General features: G+C 36.1%; 1 protein-coding gene across 3 annotated transcripts in view; it reads right to left on the bottom strand.

The window, feature by feature from the left end:
* Positions 1-24,957, bottom strand: part of NLN (neurolysin) — a 38,833-nt gene that overhangs the window by 6,471 nt on the left and 7,405 nt on the right. The window contains exons 2-9 of one of the 3 annotated variants that reach the window (XM_037372866.1): positions 17,226-17,482; positions 14,622-14,770; positions 9,134-9,241; positions 7,702-7,804; positions 6,815-6,975; positions 5,272-5,407; positions 2,682-3,048; positions 1,139-1,340 (exon numbers count right to left, since the gene is read on the bottom strand). In XM_037372866.1, coding sequence (XP_037228763.1) covers positions 1,139-1,340; positions 2,682-3,048; positions 5,272-5,407; positions 6,815-6,975; positions 7,702-7,804; positions 9,134-9,241; positions 14,622-14,770; positions 17,226-17,482 — 1,483 coding nt within the window. Of the gene's footprint in view, positions 1-1,138; positions 1,341-2,681; positions 3,049-5,271; positions 5,408-6,814; positions 6,976-7,701; positions 7,805-9,097; positions 9,242-14,621; positions 14,771-17,225; positions 17,483-24,957 lie in introns of those variants that run through there. The other 2 variants (XM_037372867.1, XM_037372868.1) reach the window with 2 other exon arrangements.

Genomic DNA, 24,957 nt, shown 5'->3' on the forward strand with positions numbered 1-24,957 from the left:
AAAAGACAAGAGGAGTGCAGGAGTTTGTTGGCCTTCAGATATCCTCATTTACCCATAAACAAGTGCACCACAGTAACAAGAAAAATATAAGACATTTGGTTCAAGTCACTTCAAAAGCTCTCCTTCTGTAACAGCATTAACAGATCCCCTCCCTGCTCTGGTATCTCACTTTCCAGCAGACCCCCAGTACATTACAAGGAGTATCCATCTCCCACAGCTGACCTTCACCAGCAGCTCACAGATTCCCACCTAGTCTGATCCCTGCATACCCTTCAAATGTGAAGTTTTAACATGCTTAAACAAATCATCATATGAAACAAGGCAGTTCTTTGCACACACAAATCCCAGAGGACAGGATGTTCTTATGTGAGACTTGCAAGTTACTTGCAGGTGCACAAATAAAAATTTACATGAAATACAACAGCAATAAGCGTGGTAGCTATGCACACAGCAACCACCTTCACAGTGGAAGAGACAGCTGGAAAGCAGGCCTCCCTGACCTGTGTGCAATTCCACAGCATGTACTGCGTTCAGCTCTCAGCTCCCCGACATAAGGAGAACATAGACGTGTTGGAGCAAGTCCAGAGGAGGCCCCAAAGATGATCAGAGGGCTGGAGCACCTCTCCTATGACCACAGGCTGAGAGAGTTGGAGTTTTTCAGCCTGGAGAAGAGAAGGCTCCGCGGACACCTTACAGCAGCCCTCCAGTACCTAAAGAGGGCCTACAAGAAAGCTGGAGAGGGACTTTTTACAAGGGCATGTAGTGACAGGACAAGGGGTAATGGCTTTAAACTGAAAGAAAGTAACTTTAGATTAGGTATTAGGAAGAAGTTCTTTACTGTGATGGTGATGAGGCACTGGAACAGGTGGCCTAGAGAAGCTGTGGATGCCCCCATGTGTGGATGCACAAGGCCAGGCTGGATGAGGCTTTGTGGAACCTGGCCTAGTGGATGGTCTCCCTGCCCATGTCAGGGAGGCTGGAACTAGATGATCTTTAAGATTGCTTCCAACACAAACCATTCTATGATTCTACGATATGTACTTTACTAAAATTAGAAACCACCAAAATAGACTTATACGTTGGTTTGACACACTAGAGGAAGAAGTAAGCCTTACACTGGAAATGAAACATCACTAACCTGTGCACATATCTGATGCATTACATGACCAAATTCATGGAAGTAAGTCTTTACTTCATCATGTCGCAGCAATGATGGGCGATCTGATGATGGCTGTGTGAAGTTGGTTACCAGAGCAGCTACAGACATCATTCTGCTGCCATCAGAGAGAAGACAGCCGGGTTGGAGACCAAAGCATGCTGCATGCCCATACTTCCCCTCTCTGTATAAGAAAATATATCAGACATTATCTTCAAACCACAAGCCTGCTCACTGCAATGGTGAAGCCTATTCAAGAATAGGAACTATCAGTCTGTTTGTCTTTAAAGCTTTAAACAAAGAAATTACATCTTTTCAGAAGACTTCTACGACTTACTAAGTTTTAGACCCTATTAAGAGAGCAAGGGGAAAAAAATCCAGTACTTAAATAGCATCATTTTAAGATTCACAGCAGGAAACTGACTTTTACTTAGATACTGAAAGTACGTACACTTTAGACGTCAATTCTATTTTAAACTGCTACTGTAACAGGAAGGACTAGGCTCTGTAGTCAGAAGCAGTACTCTTTTCTTTCATTACAGGAGACAAAAGGATACAGTTTACTGCATTTCCAGTGTAACCCAAAAGTTTAAAGAAAAATTATTTTGAAATTTTTGCCCTAAAACTGAATAGTTAACTAGGTAGTTAAGTCAGAGCAGCCTTACTAACAAATAGCTTCAGCAATTCACATGACATGCAGAAAGAGGAGAGCAGGCAAACATGTGAGATAACATGTGCCTATCTTAAAAAAAAAAAGAATTTCTGTACTATTGTATTGACTAACCTGATTTTCTTAGACCACAGAAGCCTTAAATCAATTTATATTAAAAAAAAGTGTACCAGCCAATTTATAAATACCTAAAGAATAATTTTAAAAACCCAAACCAAAACAGTGAGAAACAGTAAAAAAAACGCAAGCTAAGAGTAAACCCTGTCAAACCAGTCTAGTCTCCTAATCTCCGACCACACACAGATGATGCTGTAAACAGCTACAAAGAGAGCTGAAGAGCTACAGACATCAACCTGGAAGTATGTTTAAAGGTGTGCTCTACAGGAATCTATTCCTGGTCTTGATCTATTTAATATTTTCTTTAGCAGTCTGGTCAACAGAGTACAAAATACACTGGGAGAAATTAGGAACACTTGGCAGTTAGGAATACAATTGATCTGAATAGACTGGAGTAAGAGTTCAATGTAAATGAAAAGTAAACCACAGCATTAATTTAAGGAGGTGAAAAGTTCATTGAGGAAAAAATTATGCACAGCCGACTAGACAGCAATACTACAGAAAATCAACAAAGAGTAATGCTTCATAAACTGAATATAAGCAAGAAATGCAGTAGCACTGCAAAAAAGAAAAATGTATAAACAATCTGAAAACAGTCCAAAGAAGAACTTAATGAACACAGTAATAATCTTGTCAGTGGGACAAATACTTCCAAATACATTTAACTTCAAACACACCAGCAACCCATTAAGACCAATTCCATTTAAAATACTAAATCAAACACTAAGTCATAATTACCTGGGGTAAAGATCCAAGTAGAACTGCCCTAACATTTCTCCTGTTGAATTATCTTTTACTGTATAAAGAGTAATGCTGTCATGCCAAACATGAGCACTTTCTACTTGCTCAAATACAAGTCCCAGCAGCTTCTGGTAAGTATTTAGCAAACCTTCTGTAACAGCCTCGATTGGGAAGTATTCCTTCAGCTTTTCTTGATCTATGGAGTACTTCAGCTCTTCTGTTTTGTTCATATAATAATGAAGATCCCATGCATTGATTCTTCCATCATAATCAAAGTTTCTTTCTTTACACTCCTTTTTCTTCAAATCTAGAATGAATTCTCTTTCTTCCTCAACCAATGGCTTTAGCTTCTTACTCAAATCATCTGAAACAAAGATTGCCTTGGAATCAGCTTCTATGTTCCTTAATATCATGAGTATTCCTACAAAATACACTTGTAACTTCAAGCATATGCCCAAAGAGTGGATACTAGAGTTTTCCATTTATTGACTAACAGCAAGTAAACTGTCTGCTTTCTTGTCTTAATGAATTTTAATTACAGGCATGCTATAAATGATTCAGAAGTCCACATACGCCTATAGTATTGTGAAGGATTTTAGCAAATTTAGACTTTTTCCAAAGACATCAGAAATTGAAAGTAACACTAGATGCTTTTGCTTGAAGCTTTTGATTCTACCTCACATAATCTCAGTTTTCTTGATGTGTTTTCTGAAGAAACAGCTGAAAACTACAACCACTATTAGTTACTAGCAGTGCAACACAAAATGCAAACCATACTTTTTCTTACATTATGACCTACTTGCAGCTGAAGTGCTATAAAAGCACAAGAGACTAGAGAATTCTTGCCTGCAAGACAGCTAGCTTCTAGACTACCAAAGCCACTGGATATTAATCTCTATGATCCCATTTTTTTCCAATATAGCTTTCCTTGGACAAGAAACAGTCATAGCACTATGAATCCAATATACTGAATATAAAATATTTACACTTGCTGAAACTCCCATAAAGTACATACTGTACTTATTCTCTTGTAAGTATTTCTGGACTACCAGACACTTTTTTTTCATCCTTAAGATTTCAGGTTAATATTCACTATTGGTCTACAGCATAACATTTAGGAACTGCCACTCCTGTTTCTAGGTAGGCTGTTAAGGCCCTATATGCATTTATGTGACTAAAAGACTAAAATTCAGATCATATTACCTGAAATTCAGAATATGTCATAGGACAGAATGCTTTCTTTCTAGCAATAAGATCAGCTTATGAACACGAATTTAAAACAGTAATATATATGAAAAAAGCAGAGCAAATCATACTGTCATACTCGGAGCCAAGAATATTTGAGAAGAAATAAACTAAAGCTGTCAATTAGTTTGATGAACATTCTCCCTCTATGAGAATTACCATGAAACATGATATTTATGAATAGAAAAGTGCATGATCTCATACTGTAAAACATTAGTCACAACAGTAACTGCTAAATTATGAGGTATCTCAGCTTGAAAACAAATGAAAAAACGAAGTCTTACATAAGCCCATTTAGAATTACAAAAATATAATGATAGTAAAGAGTCCAAACTACTTTAAGTACACTTACAAAAATCAGATAATTCTAACATTTAATTATAAATCAGAATTAAGTGTAAGTTCATTGACAAACATAAAGATAATTGGTATTGCCAAATATGGAGCTAAGCTCACACCATAACAGAAGAAATGCAACAGAATTAAAGGTGAAGGAAGAGGTGCATTTGAACCTCTTTACTGATGTTTAAACATAAAAAGCCCACAACCACCAGACTTTATTGTTGTACTAAATTATTTTGGGGGGTTTATTTATACCGTGTATTAGTATACAATCCTAAATGCTGTTAGAACACGTTAACAAAGGAGCACATACTATTCTATGGAACTACGTAATTCCAGAACGTAGAGGTTAACTCTACGGACAAAGTGGGCCCACCGATGTCAAGAGAATGACTATAAATCTCTAAACTTCTCAGTTTAAAATTTTCAAGATACCTGTTTGCAGATCAAGTTCCATTAGAGGGCTTTTGAATTCCAGATTTAATCTATCATTCCAGAGCTGATTTTTTAATTCAGCTCAAGGAAGTTGCACCATCACATACCATAATCTTTCATTATAACTAGTGCAATTGTATCAGAAAAAGACGCCAAGGCTACACACACACAAAAAATTGCAACTAACCTAAGGGAATGAAAAGCTGAAAGTGTGATGCAGCCTCTAATTAGAATAAGAACCAATAAAATTGCTTAGGCTACACATGATATTCTGGTTCTAAATTATGAGAAGTGCATTTTGGGGCAGAGAAAGATATAACTGCTTACCTGTATTTGCTATCACAAATATTTTCAGATTTTTGTCTTGTGCTTCCCTGTTTTGGAACAATTGCATTCATATAGCTATGGTTGAAAAAAAGCATGCTAGAACAGCAGCAACAGAGAGTTCCTTTTCTAGCTAAACATGATGGACACCATGACCCAATTATGTACTTAAATTTATCTTGGCTAAGGAGTCATGTTGCCACACCAAATATAAAAGTGTTGTTTATAAATAAGAACAAACCTAAGAAGGTTGTTACGTTATCCGTGCTCTTTGCAGTGTTTACTTCCAGGACGAAGTTGGCATGTGTATTATAACCAAGAAGCTCTGCTACTTTTGCCCTTAGTGGAAGCAATTGCTGAAGAATTTTTGTGTTCTCCTAAAAAAGAAAGGAGGCAAATTTGTACAGTGAAACCAGAAAACACTTTATGGAAAGAATTATCTGAATAATATCTGTAATCATAAGAAACAGCAAACATTTAAAATGAAACACTTTAAGATATAAATATAGAATAATATATATTTAGCTAGATTCTTATAATTTTTTTGTCACAACATTTAACTGCAGGCAGCTAGTTTTCTAGTCAACCTGAGTTGTTACTATCCCTATTTTAATTTATATGTTTAAATTAATCAAAAGATATGTCATCTCCTTTTAGGATAATAACAAATCTTATTTCCTTTATAAATCATTTAAATTTGAAAGGTAACAGGGAAATGGCTGACAGCAAGCTCCATAGCTTTTTAGTGGTGAAGATAGACTGCAAAGCTATTGTGCCAAGATTCAAAGCTTGTTTGCAAATCTCCCTATTTTGCCACTCTGACAACAGTGGTCAAAGAAAGAGATCTGAAACACAAAAACCCCAGGCCCTGACCTAGATGTGATGGAGGATCCTTGAGAAGCTGAAAATGTAACTGTGTTAACCTCCAGTTCTGGAAAAGTGAGATTTCTCAGCTTTTTTTCAAGCAATAGGTTTGAAGATTGTCTCACAGTTTAAACAGCAAATCCCTTTAAAGCATGCTGACTTGCAGTGTTCAGTTCTTGATGCCATTTTATCTTATCTTGTACTGTTCACCTTTCCCAGAACTTCAAACACAAAAGCTCAATTTTGCCATTGCTCTCTAACAAATGGCTAGTAAATTTGCTGAATGACACTTCTAGCCTTTCTTTCCTTTTCATTATTTTTGTACCTGGCTAGGGGCCTGGTCTCTTCAGTATTAAACAAACTATTTGTGAAATTATTTCTTCTTTTCATAAGGCATGTTTCATGCTATTTTTTAGATATTTAAATGAATCTTTTATAAACAGTAGGGGCTTTTTAAACATCTAATTAAATTTTTTATTAAAATTCTCATACATATGGAATGTGATAATTTCACATTTAATCACCTGTATTTTATAATTAAAACATATGTTTAGTAACCCCTCTCATTCTGAAGAATCCCAAAGTACTACAGAAGTTTCAATCAGATGCCCTTCTCTGGGAGGAAAGTGCCAGTAAGCAGTTGCAGAACACTGTAGGGAAATACGGTAAAAGATCAAAATCCTACTTCTATTTACAGCACCACTGAAACTTTAAGATACATATACACACAGGTGGATCATGAAATTCTAAGGACTTTAGATATCAGAATAAACTAGAGCAAGGAACTGTTAAAGATCACACTGATAAGTTTTGATTTCACTGTACTAGACAATATATAGAACTCAAATCTAACATGTGAATGTCTAAGCTCAGTGTCCAACTCTGCCATTACCCTGTAGAACAGTCAATATACAACATACCTCTTTGCATCTTGAGTTAAAGGCAGATTCCATTTTTCTCCTGGTTTCTGAAATGCAGCACTTCTTCATGACAGGAAAATAGTGGGGATACTTTAAAGTAATTTTATATTTGTCTTCCTCAGTCTTCTCTAAACTTTTAATAAAGTCATCAGGAAGGCCTTCTAGAACACAATTTAATAAACAACTTTTACCAGAATTACCTACTCCCTTCTCTTTCTGTGAGATTGTTGCCATCTGACATCAAAAATCTCCACAGAACTGTAACCCCTCTTTTTACAACTAGATGCTAAAACTTTTTCAAACCACAATCGAACAAAATAAAAATTGGGAACACTTGTAAGCAAAACAGAAATACATCTAAGGCTACCATGTAAAAACCTGATTATGACAAAAAAGTATCTCTGGTGTTATTGAAGTACATTCTATGCCACGCCCTTCAGATAATGAATCCCCAAATTCTCTGTCACATGAAATCTCCAGAACAGTTTAAATAATTGAAGTAGCTAAAAATATATTGCAGGACAGAAAAGTTTTTCCAATAACTGCAATAAATATAATACACAGGGGATTGCCTAACAGTGCAGAACAGAGGAAAGAAGCAAAGAACAGTAAAGTTCTGCAAAAAAAAATAAAAATTGTATGGCAGATACGATAACTTGATACAAGGCAAACACTTCAGGAAGCACAAATATATGAAGAGATCATAAACACCTGCAAAGGGTAATTCTAAGGACTGGGGAACTCTAAGGAAGGAGTAAAAATGAAACAAAGAAGAATGGAAAACAGCCAGAATTTCACTTGATATAGTCATCATCACTGAGCCAAAACCAGTTACTCCAGCAAAGCTGAAAGGCTGAATAAATGGAAAGAGTAAGCACACTACTCACCAAGTTCTTCCTTAGAAAATACGAGAAATGTGTTTTCCTCATTCAGGTTTTTGTTAAAGTCTATACACAGCTCACTCAATTTTTTCTTCATCGTCTTTATTTCCTGTATTGAGTGTAAACAGAACTTAGTGGAAAAACAAAAAGAAAGCTTGAATAGTATTTCACTTTTTTCAGCTAGGCTCTCCACTAGCCAACAGCATTAAGTAACACACTGTAGGTAGCATCACACTTCACTCTCCCTCAGCCTCCTTTTTATCTTTATTTTGGTCCTGAGCAATTGACAACGATCATTGACAAAAACAACAAGGAACCCTGGGTCAGGGTCATCACACCGACGACATTTCAAATGCATGCCACCTACTGAAAAACACTCCTTTGGAATTGTACAGATATGACAAAGACGAAAATACCCATACAAGACAAGACCATTCCAAAACCTATTACAAAATCCTGATATTCACCTATCTGAAACATTTTCTGTTATATCTTTTAGTATGACTCTACCCCTTACTGTCAAGTTCACACAAACACAGTAGTTACCAGTAGAATAATACACACCAAATACAAAACTCAGCAGAAACTATCATTAGTCAAGTGTTACTTAAATTAAATTCAACTATTGCCTCCTTATAAAGTATTTCAAAATTCCTTTGAAGGCACCAATCGTCCTTAAGCAATGCAAATACACATGAAACTGTTCCCACTAACTGAACGATGTGGATGAAGAATGACATTTTCTACAGAGGCTAAAGTCTATTCCAGTCATAAACTGAGATTGTTGTACAACATCACTCAGAATTTAAAAAGAACAATGTCAGTATTGAGATGCTGACAATTTTACTTCACGATTTTCAGAACTGACATGTGCTTTTATATGCTTCAGTAAATCATCCCTTAATGGAGCCAAAATTCTCAGCGCAGCTTGTCCTCCCTTTAAGCTACCTCCCTCAAGTTTTTTTACTCAAACCATTAAATTCTTGGACACATTTTACAACATTGGTTAATAACTGGAATTAAAATAGCTCTGTCTTTGTAACGATTATGCATACTTCTGAAGCTTGAACTCACAAATAACCTTTTTGAGAGGTCTCTTGGCTAGGAATTTATCTAATTTAAGCATTCTCTGTAATCAGAATATATAACAAAACTCTTCCAGATGGTTTTCTTTTACTCTAGAAGGTTAAGAGAGGTGATGTATACCACTTCTATCCAATGGGTATCATGGGTATCTAACAGATTAATCTAAAGACTTTAAGGTGATTGAAGTTTAAAGAATGGATCTGGAACTAAGAACAGACCAGAGCAGTAATTAAGCAGGTCCAAAAGCACAAAAAGTTCCAATATATGCTTAGTACAGCTACACAACCATAATTTCATCCCTTCAACAGTTTGTCACCTTTGCTCTATAAACTAATAGTCCATACATATTTACATTCTGCACTTCTTTCGGAAGATGGAGTCCGTTTCTTTTTCCCACTTGAACTGATTTGTCTAGATATCGCTTTGTTTCCGGCTTTATATTTTCAGGATCACAGGTTTGCTGAAATGACAATACAGAATAATTGAACTTACAACATGGTGTAAAAAAGATACCAAGCATTAGAAAGGTCTGTACAGAGTTGTTCTAAAGAAACGCCACCATAGTAAAAAAGGAACATCCTGGATTTTAGTGTGAAGGACTTTCCAGAAACAGTTACCTTATACAACAGAATTCTTATATTGATGTATCGTGGGTTTAAAGTAATTTTCTTTTACCAGCTACCTCAGCACATTTACATGCTGTCATAATATCAAGCCCTTTTAGTTTGTAAGTACAGGGCACTTAAGCTTTTTCTGTAGAAATAGCTTTCTTAAACATACTTGAAGAAAATCAGGGCTATAAAGTAACACTGTACCTTAAAACTTAGAGGGATTAAACAAAACCCCAAGAGATAGGTGTGTCACTGAAGGTTATCAGATCCCATAAAATTTGAGCATATCAGAACAAATCAACCAGTGAAAACAAAACAATATTTCTATGTCTGTTTATGCCATTACGAAGATTCTTGAATGGTAATTTCCTAAAGGAACCAGTATCAACCCACAAGATACTCATAAAAGAACATGGATCAGTCCTGTGAAGGTTATCTTTCAAACTGACTACGGTGTTAACTGCTTAATTCAGAAACATGCCATTTTGTCCTTAACTGAAAATAATGCTGGATACATTCTTATTTTAATTCCCCTCATCTAAAAGGGAACACTTAAATACGGGTATTAACTTACAGTCGTTGTTAAAAAGGACATATTCTATCTAAGTTCACCTTCAAATATGAGGCTGTTGGAACTAGCTCTGACTTGTCTCAACAACGCTCTCATCAGCTTACCTACATACAATTAATTCTTGATTAGCACCTCTGAAAAGTAAGGACGTTGAAACATGCAAATTTTATTAAAGTTACACAACTGTGTAGAGCTGTCAACTGATGACTTGCCAGTGCAGCTACCTCTCTTCCTTAAACAGAAAAAATAAGGTGTATTGGAAGAGAAAATAAGAATAAAAACCAAAAGAGATACTTTGCCGTCATTTAAGAATAATCCATACAACATATAAACAATGTCTATTCCTACCAGTGCCCTCCATATAAGATTAAAAAATTAGGGAAAATTGGGTTTTAGATCCGTGAAAGAGCATAGAATAGTTTAGCTTTATTTTTTTTACTCCACAAATAGTCAGAAGTCCCAGTAGCATTATGCTACAACAGGACTGCTTAGCATTAGCAGAATTGTGCCTAAAACTCTTAGGCATATACCAATAGTCTATATGCAAGAAGTTCTAAGTCCAGTGAGAAAAATGACAATCCCTTAGTTTTGTGATAAACTGACTTTTCTAAAGCAATATGCAGATTAAACTTGTTTACTGATACTGTCGTATGATGAATATTTTTTCTTTTTAATAGTCCCTGTTTACAGGTATTTTTTAAAAGAATCCATAGACACACAAAAGGATGACCTAACTACTACAGGTCACCACCCAGCTAAAGTCAATGATAATTGAGCCATGTGATTGTATGGTGCACCCTTCACCATGGCCATGACTTTTTTGCAGCACTTGGCCATTGCTTTTTTGTTTGTTTTTAAATAAAAGGATGTAAATGGTGGAAATCTCCTTTCGGGAGGAAAGTAAGTGAAGAAACTAATGTCCTCCACCCTCTCCATGTGAAACCTTGTATCTCCACCCTCATTTGTGACAAATGCGTAAGCCAATCCACACAGAGTATTTCCCAACACAAAGATAAAAAGAATGCTAATTACCCTACCCAATGTGACATTCAGGCTTCCTGCTCTGTTCTGGCAAAGAATACTCCCTGAAATTCTGCAGCTTCATGAAGATCTTTATGCTACTCAGCACTACATCTAGGAGTATCAATGCTGTGATACCAAGTACAAAAATATTTGCATCAGAATCTTCACATACTGTTTTTCCACTGGATAACACACAATTCTAGGGTTCTTTTTTCTGACCTAAGACTAGTATGATAGAAAAAGCACAACATCAAAATTATAGAGGTGAAAAACGGAGATATGTCATTAACATTTATATTGTGCTAACTCTGCTGCAAGAGCAAAATAGAAAGGCTGAGGGAAAAAATGTACTCTAATCTCTATAAAAAGACACTGCTTTTATTACAGAAACAGTTGAAGACAGAGGATTGTGCTAAGTCTCAGTGAGTTATTTAGGCATTGTGAAGGATCTTCCAGCCCATCCACTGGGCACATGGAACTGTCACGGTCCTGAAAGCCTCCTGGGCCAAAACCCAGCAAAGATTTTAGGCAGAAGAAGGGAATTCACAAACACTAATTTTAAGCCCTTAAAGCCAGTGAATATTGACTCCTAAAGCTAAGAGAGAGAGAAAGGTTCTTTTGGGAAAGAGGAGAAAACTAAGTGTTCTTCATCCTTTACTTGATGTCTATACATCTCTCTATACACTTACAAAGAAATCAATGTTAAATAGCTTCTAATCTTAATATTAGTCTTTGTGAAGCTTATTTGCATCACAGACATACTTAAGTTAAGGATGATACACATTCAAAAAGACCTGTCAGGTCTTTAAGGATAAGCAAGCCTACCAGGCACAGGAACCAAGGGTGCTCTGTGGTCACCTCTGAACTTCGATCTGGTCAGGATGGTTGATGTCATCCTGGGTTTCCTTAATGAACAATTTCCACAACAGAAGTGCTTATTTCAAATACAGTACAGACATGAAATTCTGGAACTTTCCAAAAGTTTTAGAATGGTCATTGTTGATGATTTTGTATAGGATTTCATACTTGTTTTGGTCAACCAGACCACCTTATTCCATGAAGAAAATTTCAGGCAGAATAAGAAACAAAATTCCCTACTTAGAATATCATGAACAAAACCTGCAGCAGCTATTTACATCAGGCTGTTTCCTGAGGGCATGTGGGTGGGGAAGATTGGCAACATTCTTAAGCATGCCCCTGCTAGCCAACATGTGCAGATGTTAGGAGTAATAAAATCTAAAATGGTTTCACTACCAAATTCACCTTTAATCCAAGTTGCAAACCCCAAAATAAGTTTTCTAAAGAAGATAAGGAGTGTATTCAACATGAATTCATGCAGGAATTTTTTCACCTCGTGTACAGAAACGAGACCAGATTACTTTCAGGTTTTTTAGTTTTAATAAATACAAAAACTTCACACATCTTTCACCATCAACAGTTCTCAAATAAAGCAGAATTTAGAAAGAATACTGAACAGTTGTTAATGTAGAAAAGTTTAGTCCTCATTGAAGGTAGCAAAACTATTCAGGATGTCACTGAGACTAAGCAGACTCACACCATCTTTTAGTGGACTGACTGTATTATAAATAACATGGGAGTGTGAGGGTCTTCATTCTATTAATTGCATTTTAACCTGGCCCTTGTGCAGGATCAAGAAACTGAATTAATATACCTGAACTATTAAATCCTCAGTGAGGCCATGAAACCCCCAATTTAATAAAAATGTTTTACTAGCTCATTTAAACTGACAAAAGGATTTCAGCAAAGCATGTCTGTTTGTGGAAGGTCTTTGTTTGTTTGGGGTTTTTTTTTTATCATGTGCTCCTGGAACCTGACTTTTCAGCTGAGAGTTTCTAATAGGAGAAAGTATTAGAAATTTAGCAAAAGTTAACAAGAATTAGTCATTTGGAAATAGCAAGACTTGATCAGTCTGGCACTATTGGCTTTTTCACATCTGTTCTACAGCAAAAACTTCTACTACTTCCATCATCATTATGAAGTTGATATAAACTCAGAGGTTGCATCTTTGGAAAACTAATACTAAAACATGCTGCAGTTAAGCCAAGGAAAAGCTCTAAAAAAATTAAATGGAGATTTAAGCAGTGGTTGTAACTATTACAAAAGCCAAGTATTTCTGCAAAGGGAAATGAAGAAGGAAAGCACCAAATAAGAAAGTTAAAAAACCCCAAAGACTATACAAAAGTAATAGTAGCAAATAACAGCAATCAGTTTTCACTAGCTACTATCAGAAATTCCTGTAAATTAAAAATAGATAGATACACATATGGCAGATTAGCCCTAAATGTATCAGTGTATACTATACTGGAGGGTGGGGAAAATCACAGCGAATAATACATACCAAATAATTTAATTAGTAGCAACAGAGCAGGAAAAAAATCAACATAAGGCACTATCTGCCAACACCAACAGAAGGTCCTCAAAATGGGGCTGTTAAATACCTCTAAACACATAAACAAAAATATCCAGCTAGAGGAGAACACTTGAAAATGTGACTAAAAACCACAGCAATAGAAGATAATGGTATTAGAAGGCACTTTAATAAGGTGCTGCAAATATTATTCTGCTTCCCAGTCAACACTGCAAAAAACACAAAGAATATGCCAAGGAATAGGTCTCCAGTATATTATCAGTATCACATGAAGGTTAAAAATTGATGGGGTTGAAAGGAAAGATTCATGTCTGAAGCATTGACAAACGTATAAATTTCAGTTTTCACATTAGATAGCTTCCTTGCATTATCTTTAAATCACACTTTCGGAAAATTATTACTAAATGTAAATACATTACTACATGCATTTGAACAAAATCAAATGTTCTTGTTTGAGCTAGAAAATAAATAGTACAAATGAAGAATACAAGATACCTGTAGGTGCTCAATTAGAAGGGAAGCTAAAGAGAAACACAAAAGGGGTAGAAACTAGTTCAACAGTAAACGTATCTTTGGACTTGGTTTTCTTTTGAGGCTTAAGCAACATATGAGGAAGAGTATACAACATCGCTGTCTATAATTAGCAGATCAAAAGAGTTAATTTCAGAGGTTACTCCCAGTTATACATTCTCATTAACTTTCATGACACAAAACTAGAGTTTAAAATTGTAAATTCTCAACAATTTCAATAAAGGACAACTTTGGACAAAAATGCAAAAGTAGTATAAGCCAACCCAAATACACTGCTATATTGCCTCTTTTCTTCCTCCCCTCCTTGGTGATGTTCGGGGCAAAGCAGTTCAGGGAGCTCAACCAGCAGAAAACAATTTTATTTTTCCTGATGGGTTTTGTTCTGCTAGTTTAACTTCCTTGTACCAGCTTATTGGAAGATGAGACAAAAGTCAAAGCTATTGCAATTGAGGGCAGAAGCATACAGACACCTAGTCATGAGAAGCAAAGAGCAGGAGCCACAAGTTACAGTGGCTTAATGTTTTGTGGAACGACAGCCTGTTTGTACAGCTGTGTCCCACTAGGACGATTTGACTGCTACAGACACAGAGGAAACACACACAGTGATGAGGATCTTGAAAAGTGCTGTGGGTACTAATTTCTTTAGAGAAAAGTTTTTCACTGCTGGAATTTCATCTATATTTCCACATGTTATGCAGATATCATTGTGATTTACCTGCAAATAAACAATCTTCTGAAACACATCTTCTCTCATGCTCATCTCCACATCAAAATTAGAAAGCTTTTTGTCAGCTTCTGTACTTGCTAAGCGTACCTCTTTGTCAGGTGAGACATGCTGGGGAAAATCCAACATGCTTCTTTCCACTGTTTAAATAAAAGGCAATGAACACTTAACACAGAGGCTAGAAATGCTTTAAGGATAAGGAACTTGCCCCGCTTCTGATATTTACAGAAGACATAAGAAACAAGCACCCAAAACAACCTGACACTTCAGATCAGGCTTGAAAAAAAGTGACTACGAAAAATGTAAAAATGAATACATGAAACAACAAAACTGCACATCATTATAACAAATAAACATTTTACAGCAGCTATCTACTACCCAAGCCCAACTATCTCATCAACTTCTACAAAATTGACTGAAAGATGTATAAATATGATACATGATTTTTGAAAGATGAACTACTAGTAAGTGCAGACCAACGTTGTTTCATAGCTGGCACAGGTGCTTCCATGTTAGCTTTTAAAGTGAAAAGCTCCAAATCTTTCAAACAGGCTCATCTGTCCTAAAATTATTTTTTACATTATTATGAGAACAGTGTCAAATATCCATCTTCTCTTCTGTGTTTAGGAAACAACAAGGCAAACACAGAAGATGCTGTTTATGTATTCTGAACTTCTAGAGATCAGAAGCTGAGTAATAGTACTTTTTTAGATTAGATTTTTGAGATTAAAGAAGTCCTTGCTTATTAAAGGAATATTGCATCTTCTAATGACATTGAATAGAAATCCTTAAATAGAAAAGAACTGTTATGACCAGCTGAATTAATTTCATTCAAAACCAATTACAATTTAACCAACCTCCAGCTCCCCAAAAGCACACTTTAGAGTAACAACCTTTTAGGATGATTTAAAGCTTTATAATTTTATGTAATCTGTAGCTGTTTTATCAAACCCTAAGATGCTCTCAGCTTGAAAAACCTTTGGAATGCAAATATGGGCATATAGTTCTTCTTGAAGTCCACAGGAAACTCCCCCCTCCCCACCACTCCCTGTCCTCATACCAAGATATTTCAAAATGATGAACTGAGTTTTGGCAGCTTCCAAGTGAAATATAAGGCCTGTTGTCATCTGTGTCTTTTCAGATAATAAGTTACAGTTACAGGGGTAGGTCTTTCATGTACTTGAGAAAGGGACACAGAGGCCTTAAAAATCCAAGGTTCTAATGGAAGTCTTGCTGTGGTAATACATCCTTATCATATGCCATGGGCTGTTTCACAGGTAATTCATGCTAATTTCACATACAGCTTTGAAGATTAGCATTAAAATGCTTCAATATGACCCACTACTGCAATAGCACGTAGAGAAAAAAGTATATCTTGGAAGATGCAAATCTCGGTGGTTGTGCTGGGAAGCTGATGGCCACTGTTTTTTGAATGACATATAGATTTTCCTTCTAATTTAATTTAAAGCAGAGAGTTTTATACCTTGGTGAAAAGACTTAAAATAATTACACCAAATACACTGATACAATTAAAACTGAATCTGACAGGAAGCTGTAAGGATTAAGATTACTCAGCCTTTCTGCCAGCATCAATTCCAGTCAACTCAATGGATGTGCCTAAACTGTAATTCTAAGTAACGTGAAAACCAGACTAATATTACAGTACAATCATTTGAGCTACAGGCTACTCTTTTTCACAAGGCAAAGATTTTGCTCCAGGCCAAGGTGGCTGTTTTCAGCACTTCTGTTGCTATCAAAGATTTTTTCAGAGGATTTAAGGGAACTTGACATTTTGTTACACTGACTACTTTTTGAGAGTCATAAAGCCACCATTTGATAGGTTTTTCGAAACAAAGCCACCGAAAACACATTTTTATTTTTCCTTTCTCCTCTGACTGATAATTATTAACAAATTAACTGAATGACCTGTGTTTGACCATTAAGCCCCATCCATTTATTGGCATGTCTGGATAATTCATTCAGAACAATCTAGATGTGACTGCATGACCAACACCTCTCCCTGGGTTCTTCAAGGCCTTGCAGGCCATAATGTAAAAGCGATGAAGTAAAGCAGTCTTCTTTCAAAAATTTCCCCATTCTCAACCATCACATCTTCTACACTAGGAGCTTACCAACCTTTCCATCATTCCATTTCACTAGCTTGTCTCAGATTCTGTAGTGTCTGAAAAAAGCACTGATTATCAGGTTTGAGTATACTAGGCTTACCACAAGCACCGTACATTGTGCCCTAGCAGCTGTACAGAGCTGGAAAAGAAAATAAACTGTGGAGCTACACATGCAAAAAGAAAACAGGTGACCAATGCACTTTTCAGCATGCATCAAGGAGCATAGTTTTTTGCTAATCCTTATTTTTGTCTCTAGAATAAAGCAGCAGAAATTTGTAGCTGATCATGTTAGATACTGCTGGGAGGTTCTGAAAGATTATTATGAGTAGAGGACCCTTGAGAGGCCGCTACACGTTCTAAACAAGAACAACATGAATCAGAATTGTAAGCAACAACTATCTTTCCTCATTGTTTCTTTATGCACAGATGGAATACCCTATGGAAAGAATCACAGAAAACATACACTAACCTGCATATTCCATTTCTATATCTGCCAAGGCCCGTACAGTATTTTCTTGTGTTACTTCTCCAATATCAAGCATCCCGACACTGTCATATACATGCTTTGTCCTCCTGATTAGTTCTTCTGTTCTTGTTCTAATTTGCTCTGGTGACAGGTCCCATCTCAAAAGGTTTTGGCCTGATGCTATGTACAAAGAAGCCTTCAGCTGGCTGGTAATTTCTGCTCCTAATGTCATTCTCAGCATAAGCCGTGGCCCAATGGACCTGAAAGTATAAAAAATATCAAGCAAGATATTATATAGCAAGATTCGAGTTCAAGAGGTAGTTTACAGTAAACATTAAAAAAAAGGCAACCGACCTTAAAGAACATTTTTAGAAGCAAGAACAGTCCTTTTTAGAGCCATAGCTTGTCCAACAGGACCATACACAGCCATTACCCTTATCAGTTCAGTCTAATTTTAAATAAATCAGAGGTCTGTTTTCTGCATTTTCCCTCTAAAGGATGACTAAGTGCAGACAGGGATAGAAACTTTGGTATTGACAAAACCAGAGAAATTAAGTTACTATTCAATCTTCTAAGAGAAACAGAATTACAGTTACTGAAACTACAGAAAGAGACAGCATTTGCATTTTTGAAATAAGGAATAAACCCCATATAGTGATTTGTAGATTATGAAGACCAAGAACTGTAAAGATGCATAAAACAAGACACAGAAAAAGTCATTTGGTCACATTCACTACAACAAAGAGTTTTATACCTACAGGATGCCTGCCACAATATGCCATGAGAGGAAAACTTCTAGTTGTTGTTCACTTAAAAATTTATTCCTTTAATTGTTCTGGATTTTAAATAGTTTTACTCTATCATCAGAAAAGGTACATAAGTTTACTGTAATTTATGTACTATTAATCCTGATTGTATGTCAACTATATTTCAGCTTTAGCTAACAGAAAAATTTACATATCCAACTGATCTTAGCGTGCTGTACAATCAATGGCTGCCTTCTCACTAATCTTTTTGACAATACTAAAAAAAAAAGTGACTTGGAGCAATTACTCCAAATACAAGTTAAGAATATAACAGGCTTCTACCCTCCCACGCCAACAAAAAACTCTCAGCCTGCTTGTATGAAGGAGAAGGACACAGATTCAGGCAACTGACTATAAAGTGGGGTTTACAGAAATCCACACAGTCAACAAGATACTCACCTGGTGACTATATTAATAGTTCAGTTCTATATGAAATAGTTGCTGAGGAAGATCATATTCTGATAGTAATTAAAAGACAGTTTGCATTCAAGGAGTAAAACTTGCTGCAGTGTTTAGTATTATAGAAGGATCATAGCAGCATCATAGGAGGATCTCTGACTGGCAGAGACTATCAGCCTCCCCATTTCAGTTGCATAATTTTAAAAAACCATAATAATCACATGTTGCTATGGTAATAATGAAAACTTAAAACTTTCAACCATATCTAAAGAAATACAAGAACACACACAGAGAGCCTGCTAGTAAAAGGAAAGTTTACCTAACACTATTTTACATGAAATACCTTTTTCTCTTAATGCTAGCCACTGTACCTCTATTAATTTTATTGCAAAACCAGTCTGGTATGTGCCTAATGCTCAGATAGGTTTTGGCATACAATTCAGAGAGCATGCATAGAAGGACAGGCAATTTTAGCCTGAAGGAAACACAAAGCAGAAGAGTGAAATGCAAACAATCTGAAAAGAGCCACATGCAGGGCTTCTGTTTGAAGGTAAGACTTTTTGTTTAAAAGTCTCACTCATCTGTAAGAGGAACTACCTAGAAATAGCCTAGCCAAAATTATTTTTATGCAAGACAACATTTCTATCTATGTGTTGAGATTTTTTTTCCTTGTTGCCACAGTTTTTTCAAAGCATCCCATACCAGTGTGTAGGCAAGATGTTCACTTTTCCCTTCTACTGGCATAAAGGAACATCAATGCCTAGTATATTGATGATTTAACTCTGAAAACGAAGCCTGAATAAAGAATATTCCTTCCACCCCTGTTGTATCTCTCCAATACCAACTCAGTTCCGACATTAATGCCTTAGTAGCTTCTCCACTGGACTACTGAAACTCTGAATCTCAGAAGTTTATCACAAATGAAGTGGCTTTCATGAAAGCAAATAGCTAAGTATTAGCGTTCTCAGAATGCATTAGTTTCGCATCCCCCAAAACCACTGAATTCTACCCTGAATCTACAAATCCACTAAAGAATAGTACTTCATTAATTTATGAACAGCTTCCCACTGGACTGCCATATGTCTAGTTTCTTCACACACTGCTAGTGCAACTCTGGAGAACCTCACAGGAGCTGAAGGCGAACGTCCTCAAAAGTAGGTTCAAGGCTCTGAACTCTACCCTGACCCCTGAGATCATCAGAAAGGATATGAAATGCACCAAAATAAGGTAAAAATAAAATAGAATCAAAGAAGCACAACAGCCTGATCATAAAAGCTGACAGCTATGCTAAAGTGCAGGATATGAAGCAGGTATTCTTTCTTAAATGGAACCTACAGCCTTCTGTCATTCATTCACCTTCACCTAGACACGTAGAAAACACAGCCCTGTCACTGACCATTTACATATTATCAGAAACAAACACTCAAACAGATTATATTAATTTCAACCTTTCCAACAAGTTTAATTAATAAAGTTGGACCAACTTCATGAACTTGAATGCACAGCATTACTTTTAAATACCAAAAAAAGATGCCACCTGATCTTAGTTGGCTACTTGTGTGGAGGAATAAATTTGACAGCTGCATAAGTGACTGTCATAAATACTAGCAAGTGGTTGTCTTATCTGTTAAGACAGGAAAGCACAGAAATGCCTAGTTTTGAAGTGTTCATACCTTGTCTCCCCCTGCTGACACAAGGAAGCAGTCATTTATGTAGATTAACAAAGGCAATACAAACAGAAAGACCTGGAAGTCTTTCTAATTGACCACATGAAGGTGGGCCTTCAAAAACTGTAATGCAAGATTTCACGTAAAACCAATTACTACATACAAATCTTCAAATAACCATTTAAAGACATGTGTTATCTTGCTACCAGTCACTCAGATTGTACTTAGGGCCAAGGTAACTAACATCAGATTAACAAATAACAACATGCAAGTAAAACTATATGCATAGGTGAAATCTTGGGCATTTCTTTCATGGCTTAGTATTTCATACTTCGTCTACATAAAACTATAAATAAATCCTCCAAACTCCATGTATCTACCGCAATAAAACTCGTAATTAACTAACCTGATCTTGCTTGTTCAAGAAAGAAACAAAAATAATGCCAAAATGAAAGATTAAATAGATTATAACGAAACAAGAAAGAAAAGTACAGCTAAAACAGTATGTTTCAAAAATGCCCTGCAACTACACTTTGCATGTTATTAGAGAGAAAATATTACAGTAAATTGTATCACTGAGTGAAACTTTAACTTCCCAGATATAAACTGGAAAATAAATTCTATTAATAACGTCAGGAACCAGATGCAGCAGCAAATGGCTTTCTTCAAACAGCAACTGAACCAACAAGATGCAATTATTATTTTAGGCTTGCTTTTGGTAAACGGTAGCAACATTATAGAAGAGTCAACCATTGCTTGGACTGAGCAATCAGAGGCTGATTCAGTTTAAATTAGACAGAAGGCTAAACAAATGTAGGCCTTTAAATAGTGTTACACGTATACTGCAATTACCCTATGGGGCCACAGGTAGGCTGTTGCTAATGCCTGAACTGACTAGTTCAAGCCATTTCAGGTATTACACTCAGTTTTGTGCAGTACAGAACAGTAGATGTGTCTAAACAAGCCTGGCTTAAGGATAAGGTTCATGTCTAGCAGGAGTATTGCCTTAAGATATTCTTCTTCCCGTTCCTCCTTCTGCTGCTCATTTTTACCCCTGTACACCATTCTGTCAATGACAGCAACATAACTGTTGGTAGGGACATACTTCAAAAAGAGTCAGTATACAGGTGAATAAAGTGGACCAAAAAATATGCAGGGGGTGGACAGCTTTTTTTCAGCTTATCAGTTCCATCATCTATGTTATGAGTGACTTCATAACAGTTGTGCTGGCCTAAATGAAGGATCAAAAGTGTCAATAGCCACCTATTTTTTTATATATATATATATAAAATATATATATAAAATTAAGCCTGCACTACTGCTAGAAACATACATGAAACGCATTAGCAAAAGAAGTTTCAAGATGATTGCTGTCATTAAGCATACCATTTAAATGTTCCAAAGTGGAAAGGGTTCTTGATGCTGAGGCAATACTGACATATAGGAACAAATTAAAATAAATCGGTCGGGAATACATGTAAGCTAGAATTTTAAGAGACATCTGTAACCTTCAGGGCAGTGAGATTCTGAAACAGCTGCCCAGTAAGCACCAGGAATTGAAAACACCTCTATTTATAACATGGACCTTGACCAGCTTATAAAATGGATTATATTACTTGGTTACCTAAGGTAGCACAGGACTAGACTTGATCGCTCCAATTGTCCCTTCTAGTCCCTATGTTCCTGCAAGGTCCTTCAAAATTAAAGCACTTTATTTACATTGCATTTTTACTATGAGTATCTAACCGGCCTCTGTTGGCAGCTTGCACTGGCCTTTTTCTTGGGTGAGCCCTATGGCATCTAATAATGTCAGTGGAATGACATACAGGACAAACAGAAATACATTATGCATTTGTGCACGCTTCATCCACCTACAGTAAGTTCAGGAGGAAAGGCACACAAGGTTTAGTCTGGACTTTCAGCTACAATAAGAAGTATTATAGAAGTAGCCGTTTCCACAAATTATGGATAAAATTATATCACACAGAAATTACTTCCACAAAAATAATCTGCCAATTCCAAAAGGAGTAAGAATGATAATTTCTACCAAAAGCAGTGTAAGGTGAATAACAACTTAAAATCTTAGTAGCTACTTCTAAAAGAGGATTTTTAACTAGAAAACAAAGCTTCTAGTTACAGACTGCCATCATTGCTATTTTTGCTAGAATGCCAGGTCATTTATTTTACCAAGAAATCTACAATTTGATAACTTGCTGCATCTGGAAAATTTAAATTTGATTTGATTTTAGAAAGGAGAAGGACCTTTATAATACTCTATTAAGGCAATACAGGGGCCAATATAACTGCTGTGAAGACAAACAAAGCAATTGAATTTGCAGACTGATTTTTAACTCATGCAGTATTTTAAAAGTATTAAACATTTATGTAAGTCTAGTTTTGTTTATAAACATTTTCTGTGATTGGAACATGCCAAGCAACCCTCTGTTCGCATGTTCCATTAATACTATTAAAATAGAACAAGAAAGCCACAACCTGTGAAGCAGAAGCAGCAAAAGAGTATCAGCTTTAGAAAATACAAACACAAAAACGTGTAAGCTTGTCCACAATATGCTCCTACTACTGATAATCATCTTATAATACAGTCAAGATTTAAGCCTTCTGCCTCATTTAAATCTGATTATATTACAGATTATCTATGATTCCACCCAAGACTCTTTAATGGAACTTCCAGTTTTCAAATTATTCTTCACCTAAACAGTATTAGTTACAACGACAGGTATAATTTTACAGAATAAAGTCTGTAACAAATGTGTTTCTGGGAAACATAAACACAGACCAGTTTATTGTACTTGCTAATAAATCTGCCAGTTCCATGTAGCCATGCAAAAATCAGTGTATCACCTTCATGTAGAATGGAAAACCGTATCTTCTGCTGACAAAAGATGTGGGATCACACCTTCAGGGGTAAAGTGGCAGCCAAGATTTTAAGAACAGAGAAAGAAAGACATAGAGAGGGGGGTCTCAAATTCAGACAACTTTATCATCTTCTCATTTTTTAATACTCTAATAGTAAATAAATACAGTTAAGTTTTTTCTTGCTGCACTACACGCATACTTCAGGGGACATTCCTATGGATATAAATAAGGGCAGATTTGGAAATCACAATGAACAACTTTTTCAATCCATAATTTACTATATGAAGCTTTGTAAAAGCTACCAAATTAAAATTGAGAACAACAGTGCGATCATTTTGGTCTCTTTTTTGAAACAGCAGATCTCAGTTAAATAACACTTCCTAATCCTACAGGCTGCAGAAGAAGCAATGCTGCATGCTGGAAGCCAGCATTGAGTAAGTGAAGACCATACTCACTACGTTCCGCAATCGATGTTCACAGGGTCTGAATGTTTTGACTCCTCCTAGCGGCCTTGTTAAAAAAAACCCCACAAACTAAAAAAACTAGACATGTCCCATTAAGGCAATATAAAAACAGACAGGACAAATTATTTAATAATTGAATAATAAGCCATATGTTGGCATTTCCCTGAAGTAAGACTCAAGTGCTACAAAGCATATATAAATGACAGCAGATAGGCATGGTTTAAGCAAAGCTTTGTAACAGTCAAGCCTCATATGCAGTAGAATTTTTCTTTTTCTTTAAATGAAGAAGTTAAAAAGCATCTCAGAAACAAACCACCATGAGTATTCATCAGCATCTAATATAACCTAAGAGACAGTGCAGTCGGTCTGTGTTCTCAGGATGGATTTTATGACAGAAATTTAACAGGCTAAAAACTGTATTATTTAGAGATCCTTAATTCTTGGATTTTAAATACCTCTCCATGTTGTTTCAGTTTTGACTTACACCTTCAGACAAGTAATTGTATATTTTATAGTAAAGCAAGGCCAAAAATCAAACAAAGCAGAGGACCGAGTAACACAAGGCCAAAACAAGAAGGGGTGGTGCGGTGTGGGAAAATCCAAGACAGAACAAGCAGAGTACAGTTAAATAGCTCAAAGCTAATCACAGCGCAACATTACAACTGAGCCACAGGAATGAGTCTACAGCCCTACAATATAAGTCATCACTTTTTCCTGCTGGACAAACATATTTGAAATCCTTGTTACAGTTCACTTCTCAGTCCTTTCTTCTGTTTGGCTCTTGACTGTGTAAGGAACAGTAAATACATGCCTTGAATTCCTGGGCCATTTTCCTTAAGAAGTACTTGGCTCTGTGTCACAACTGTGTTTGGCACGGACAGCTCTCACTACAGCAAAAGGATAGCAAGTTAAGTACTTCCTAATTTAAAGCTCCATAACCACCACTACAGATTGTTTTGGTGGTTTTTTTTCTTAAGCTGCATTTGAAGGAATAGAACTAAACAATTAATTCTGTCACTACACTTTTCAGAAAAAAAAGCATTCTCTGCAAAGTAATTCACTGTACACTCTATATTTGGTATGCTTCTAATAATACACACTTGTAACTGTTCAGATCGATCTGAAGAGTCAAAAAACTACAAGTTATACAACATTTTAAAGTCTTTATTCATACATACATTACCTCAGTGCTGCTTTTGTGACTTTTCTATCTGGCAAAAGATGTTAACTGGTTTCTCTGACAGAATCAACATCAGAATTAGACAGCAGAATTAACAACAGAATTAACATCAACAGCAAAGTAAGTGAAAAAGGTGCTCTGCAGCAGCTAACAGAAAATCCAGACCTTAAGTGGGAACTCATACATGTGCATAACATGTTACAATTACATATATTCTCTCCTTTTCCCCTTAGCTCCCTCCAACAACAGGATTTTGGAAACTGGTCTGATTGACTTTGACATGAGGGGTGATTTCCACACAGTAGTCTGGAGTGGAACACACAGAAGTGTCAGGATACTGTT

Source organism: Falco rusticolus, chromosome Z (genome assembly GCF_015220075.1).
Source record: "Falco rusticolus isolate bFalRus1 chromosome Z, bFalRus1.pri, whole genome shotgun sequence".
NCBI lineage: Eukaryota > Metazoa > Chordata > Aves > Falconiformes > Falconidae > Falco > Falco rusticolus.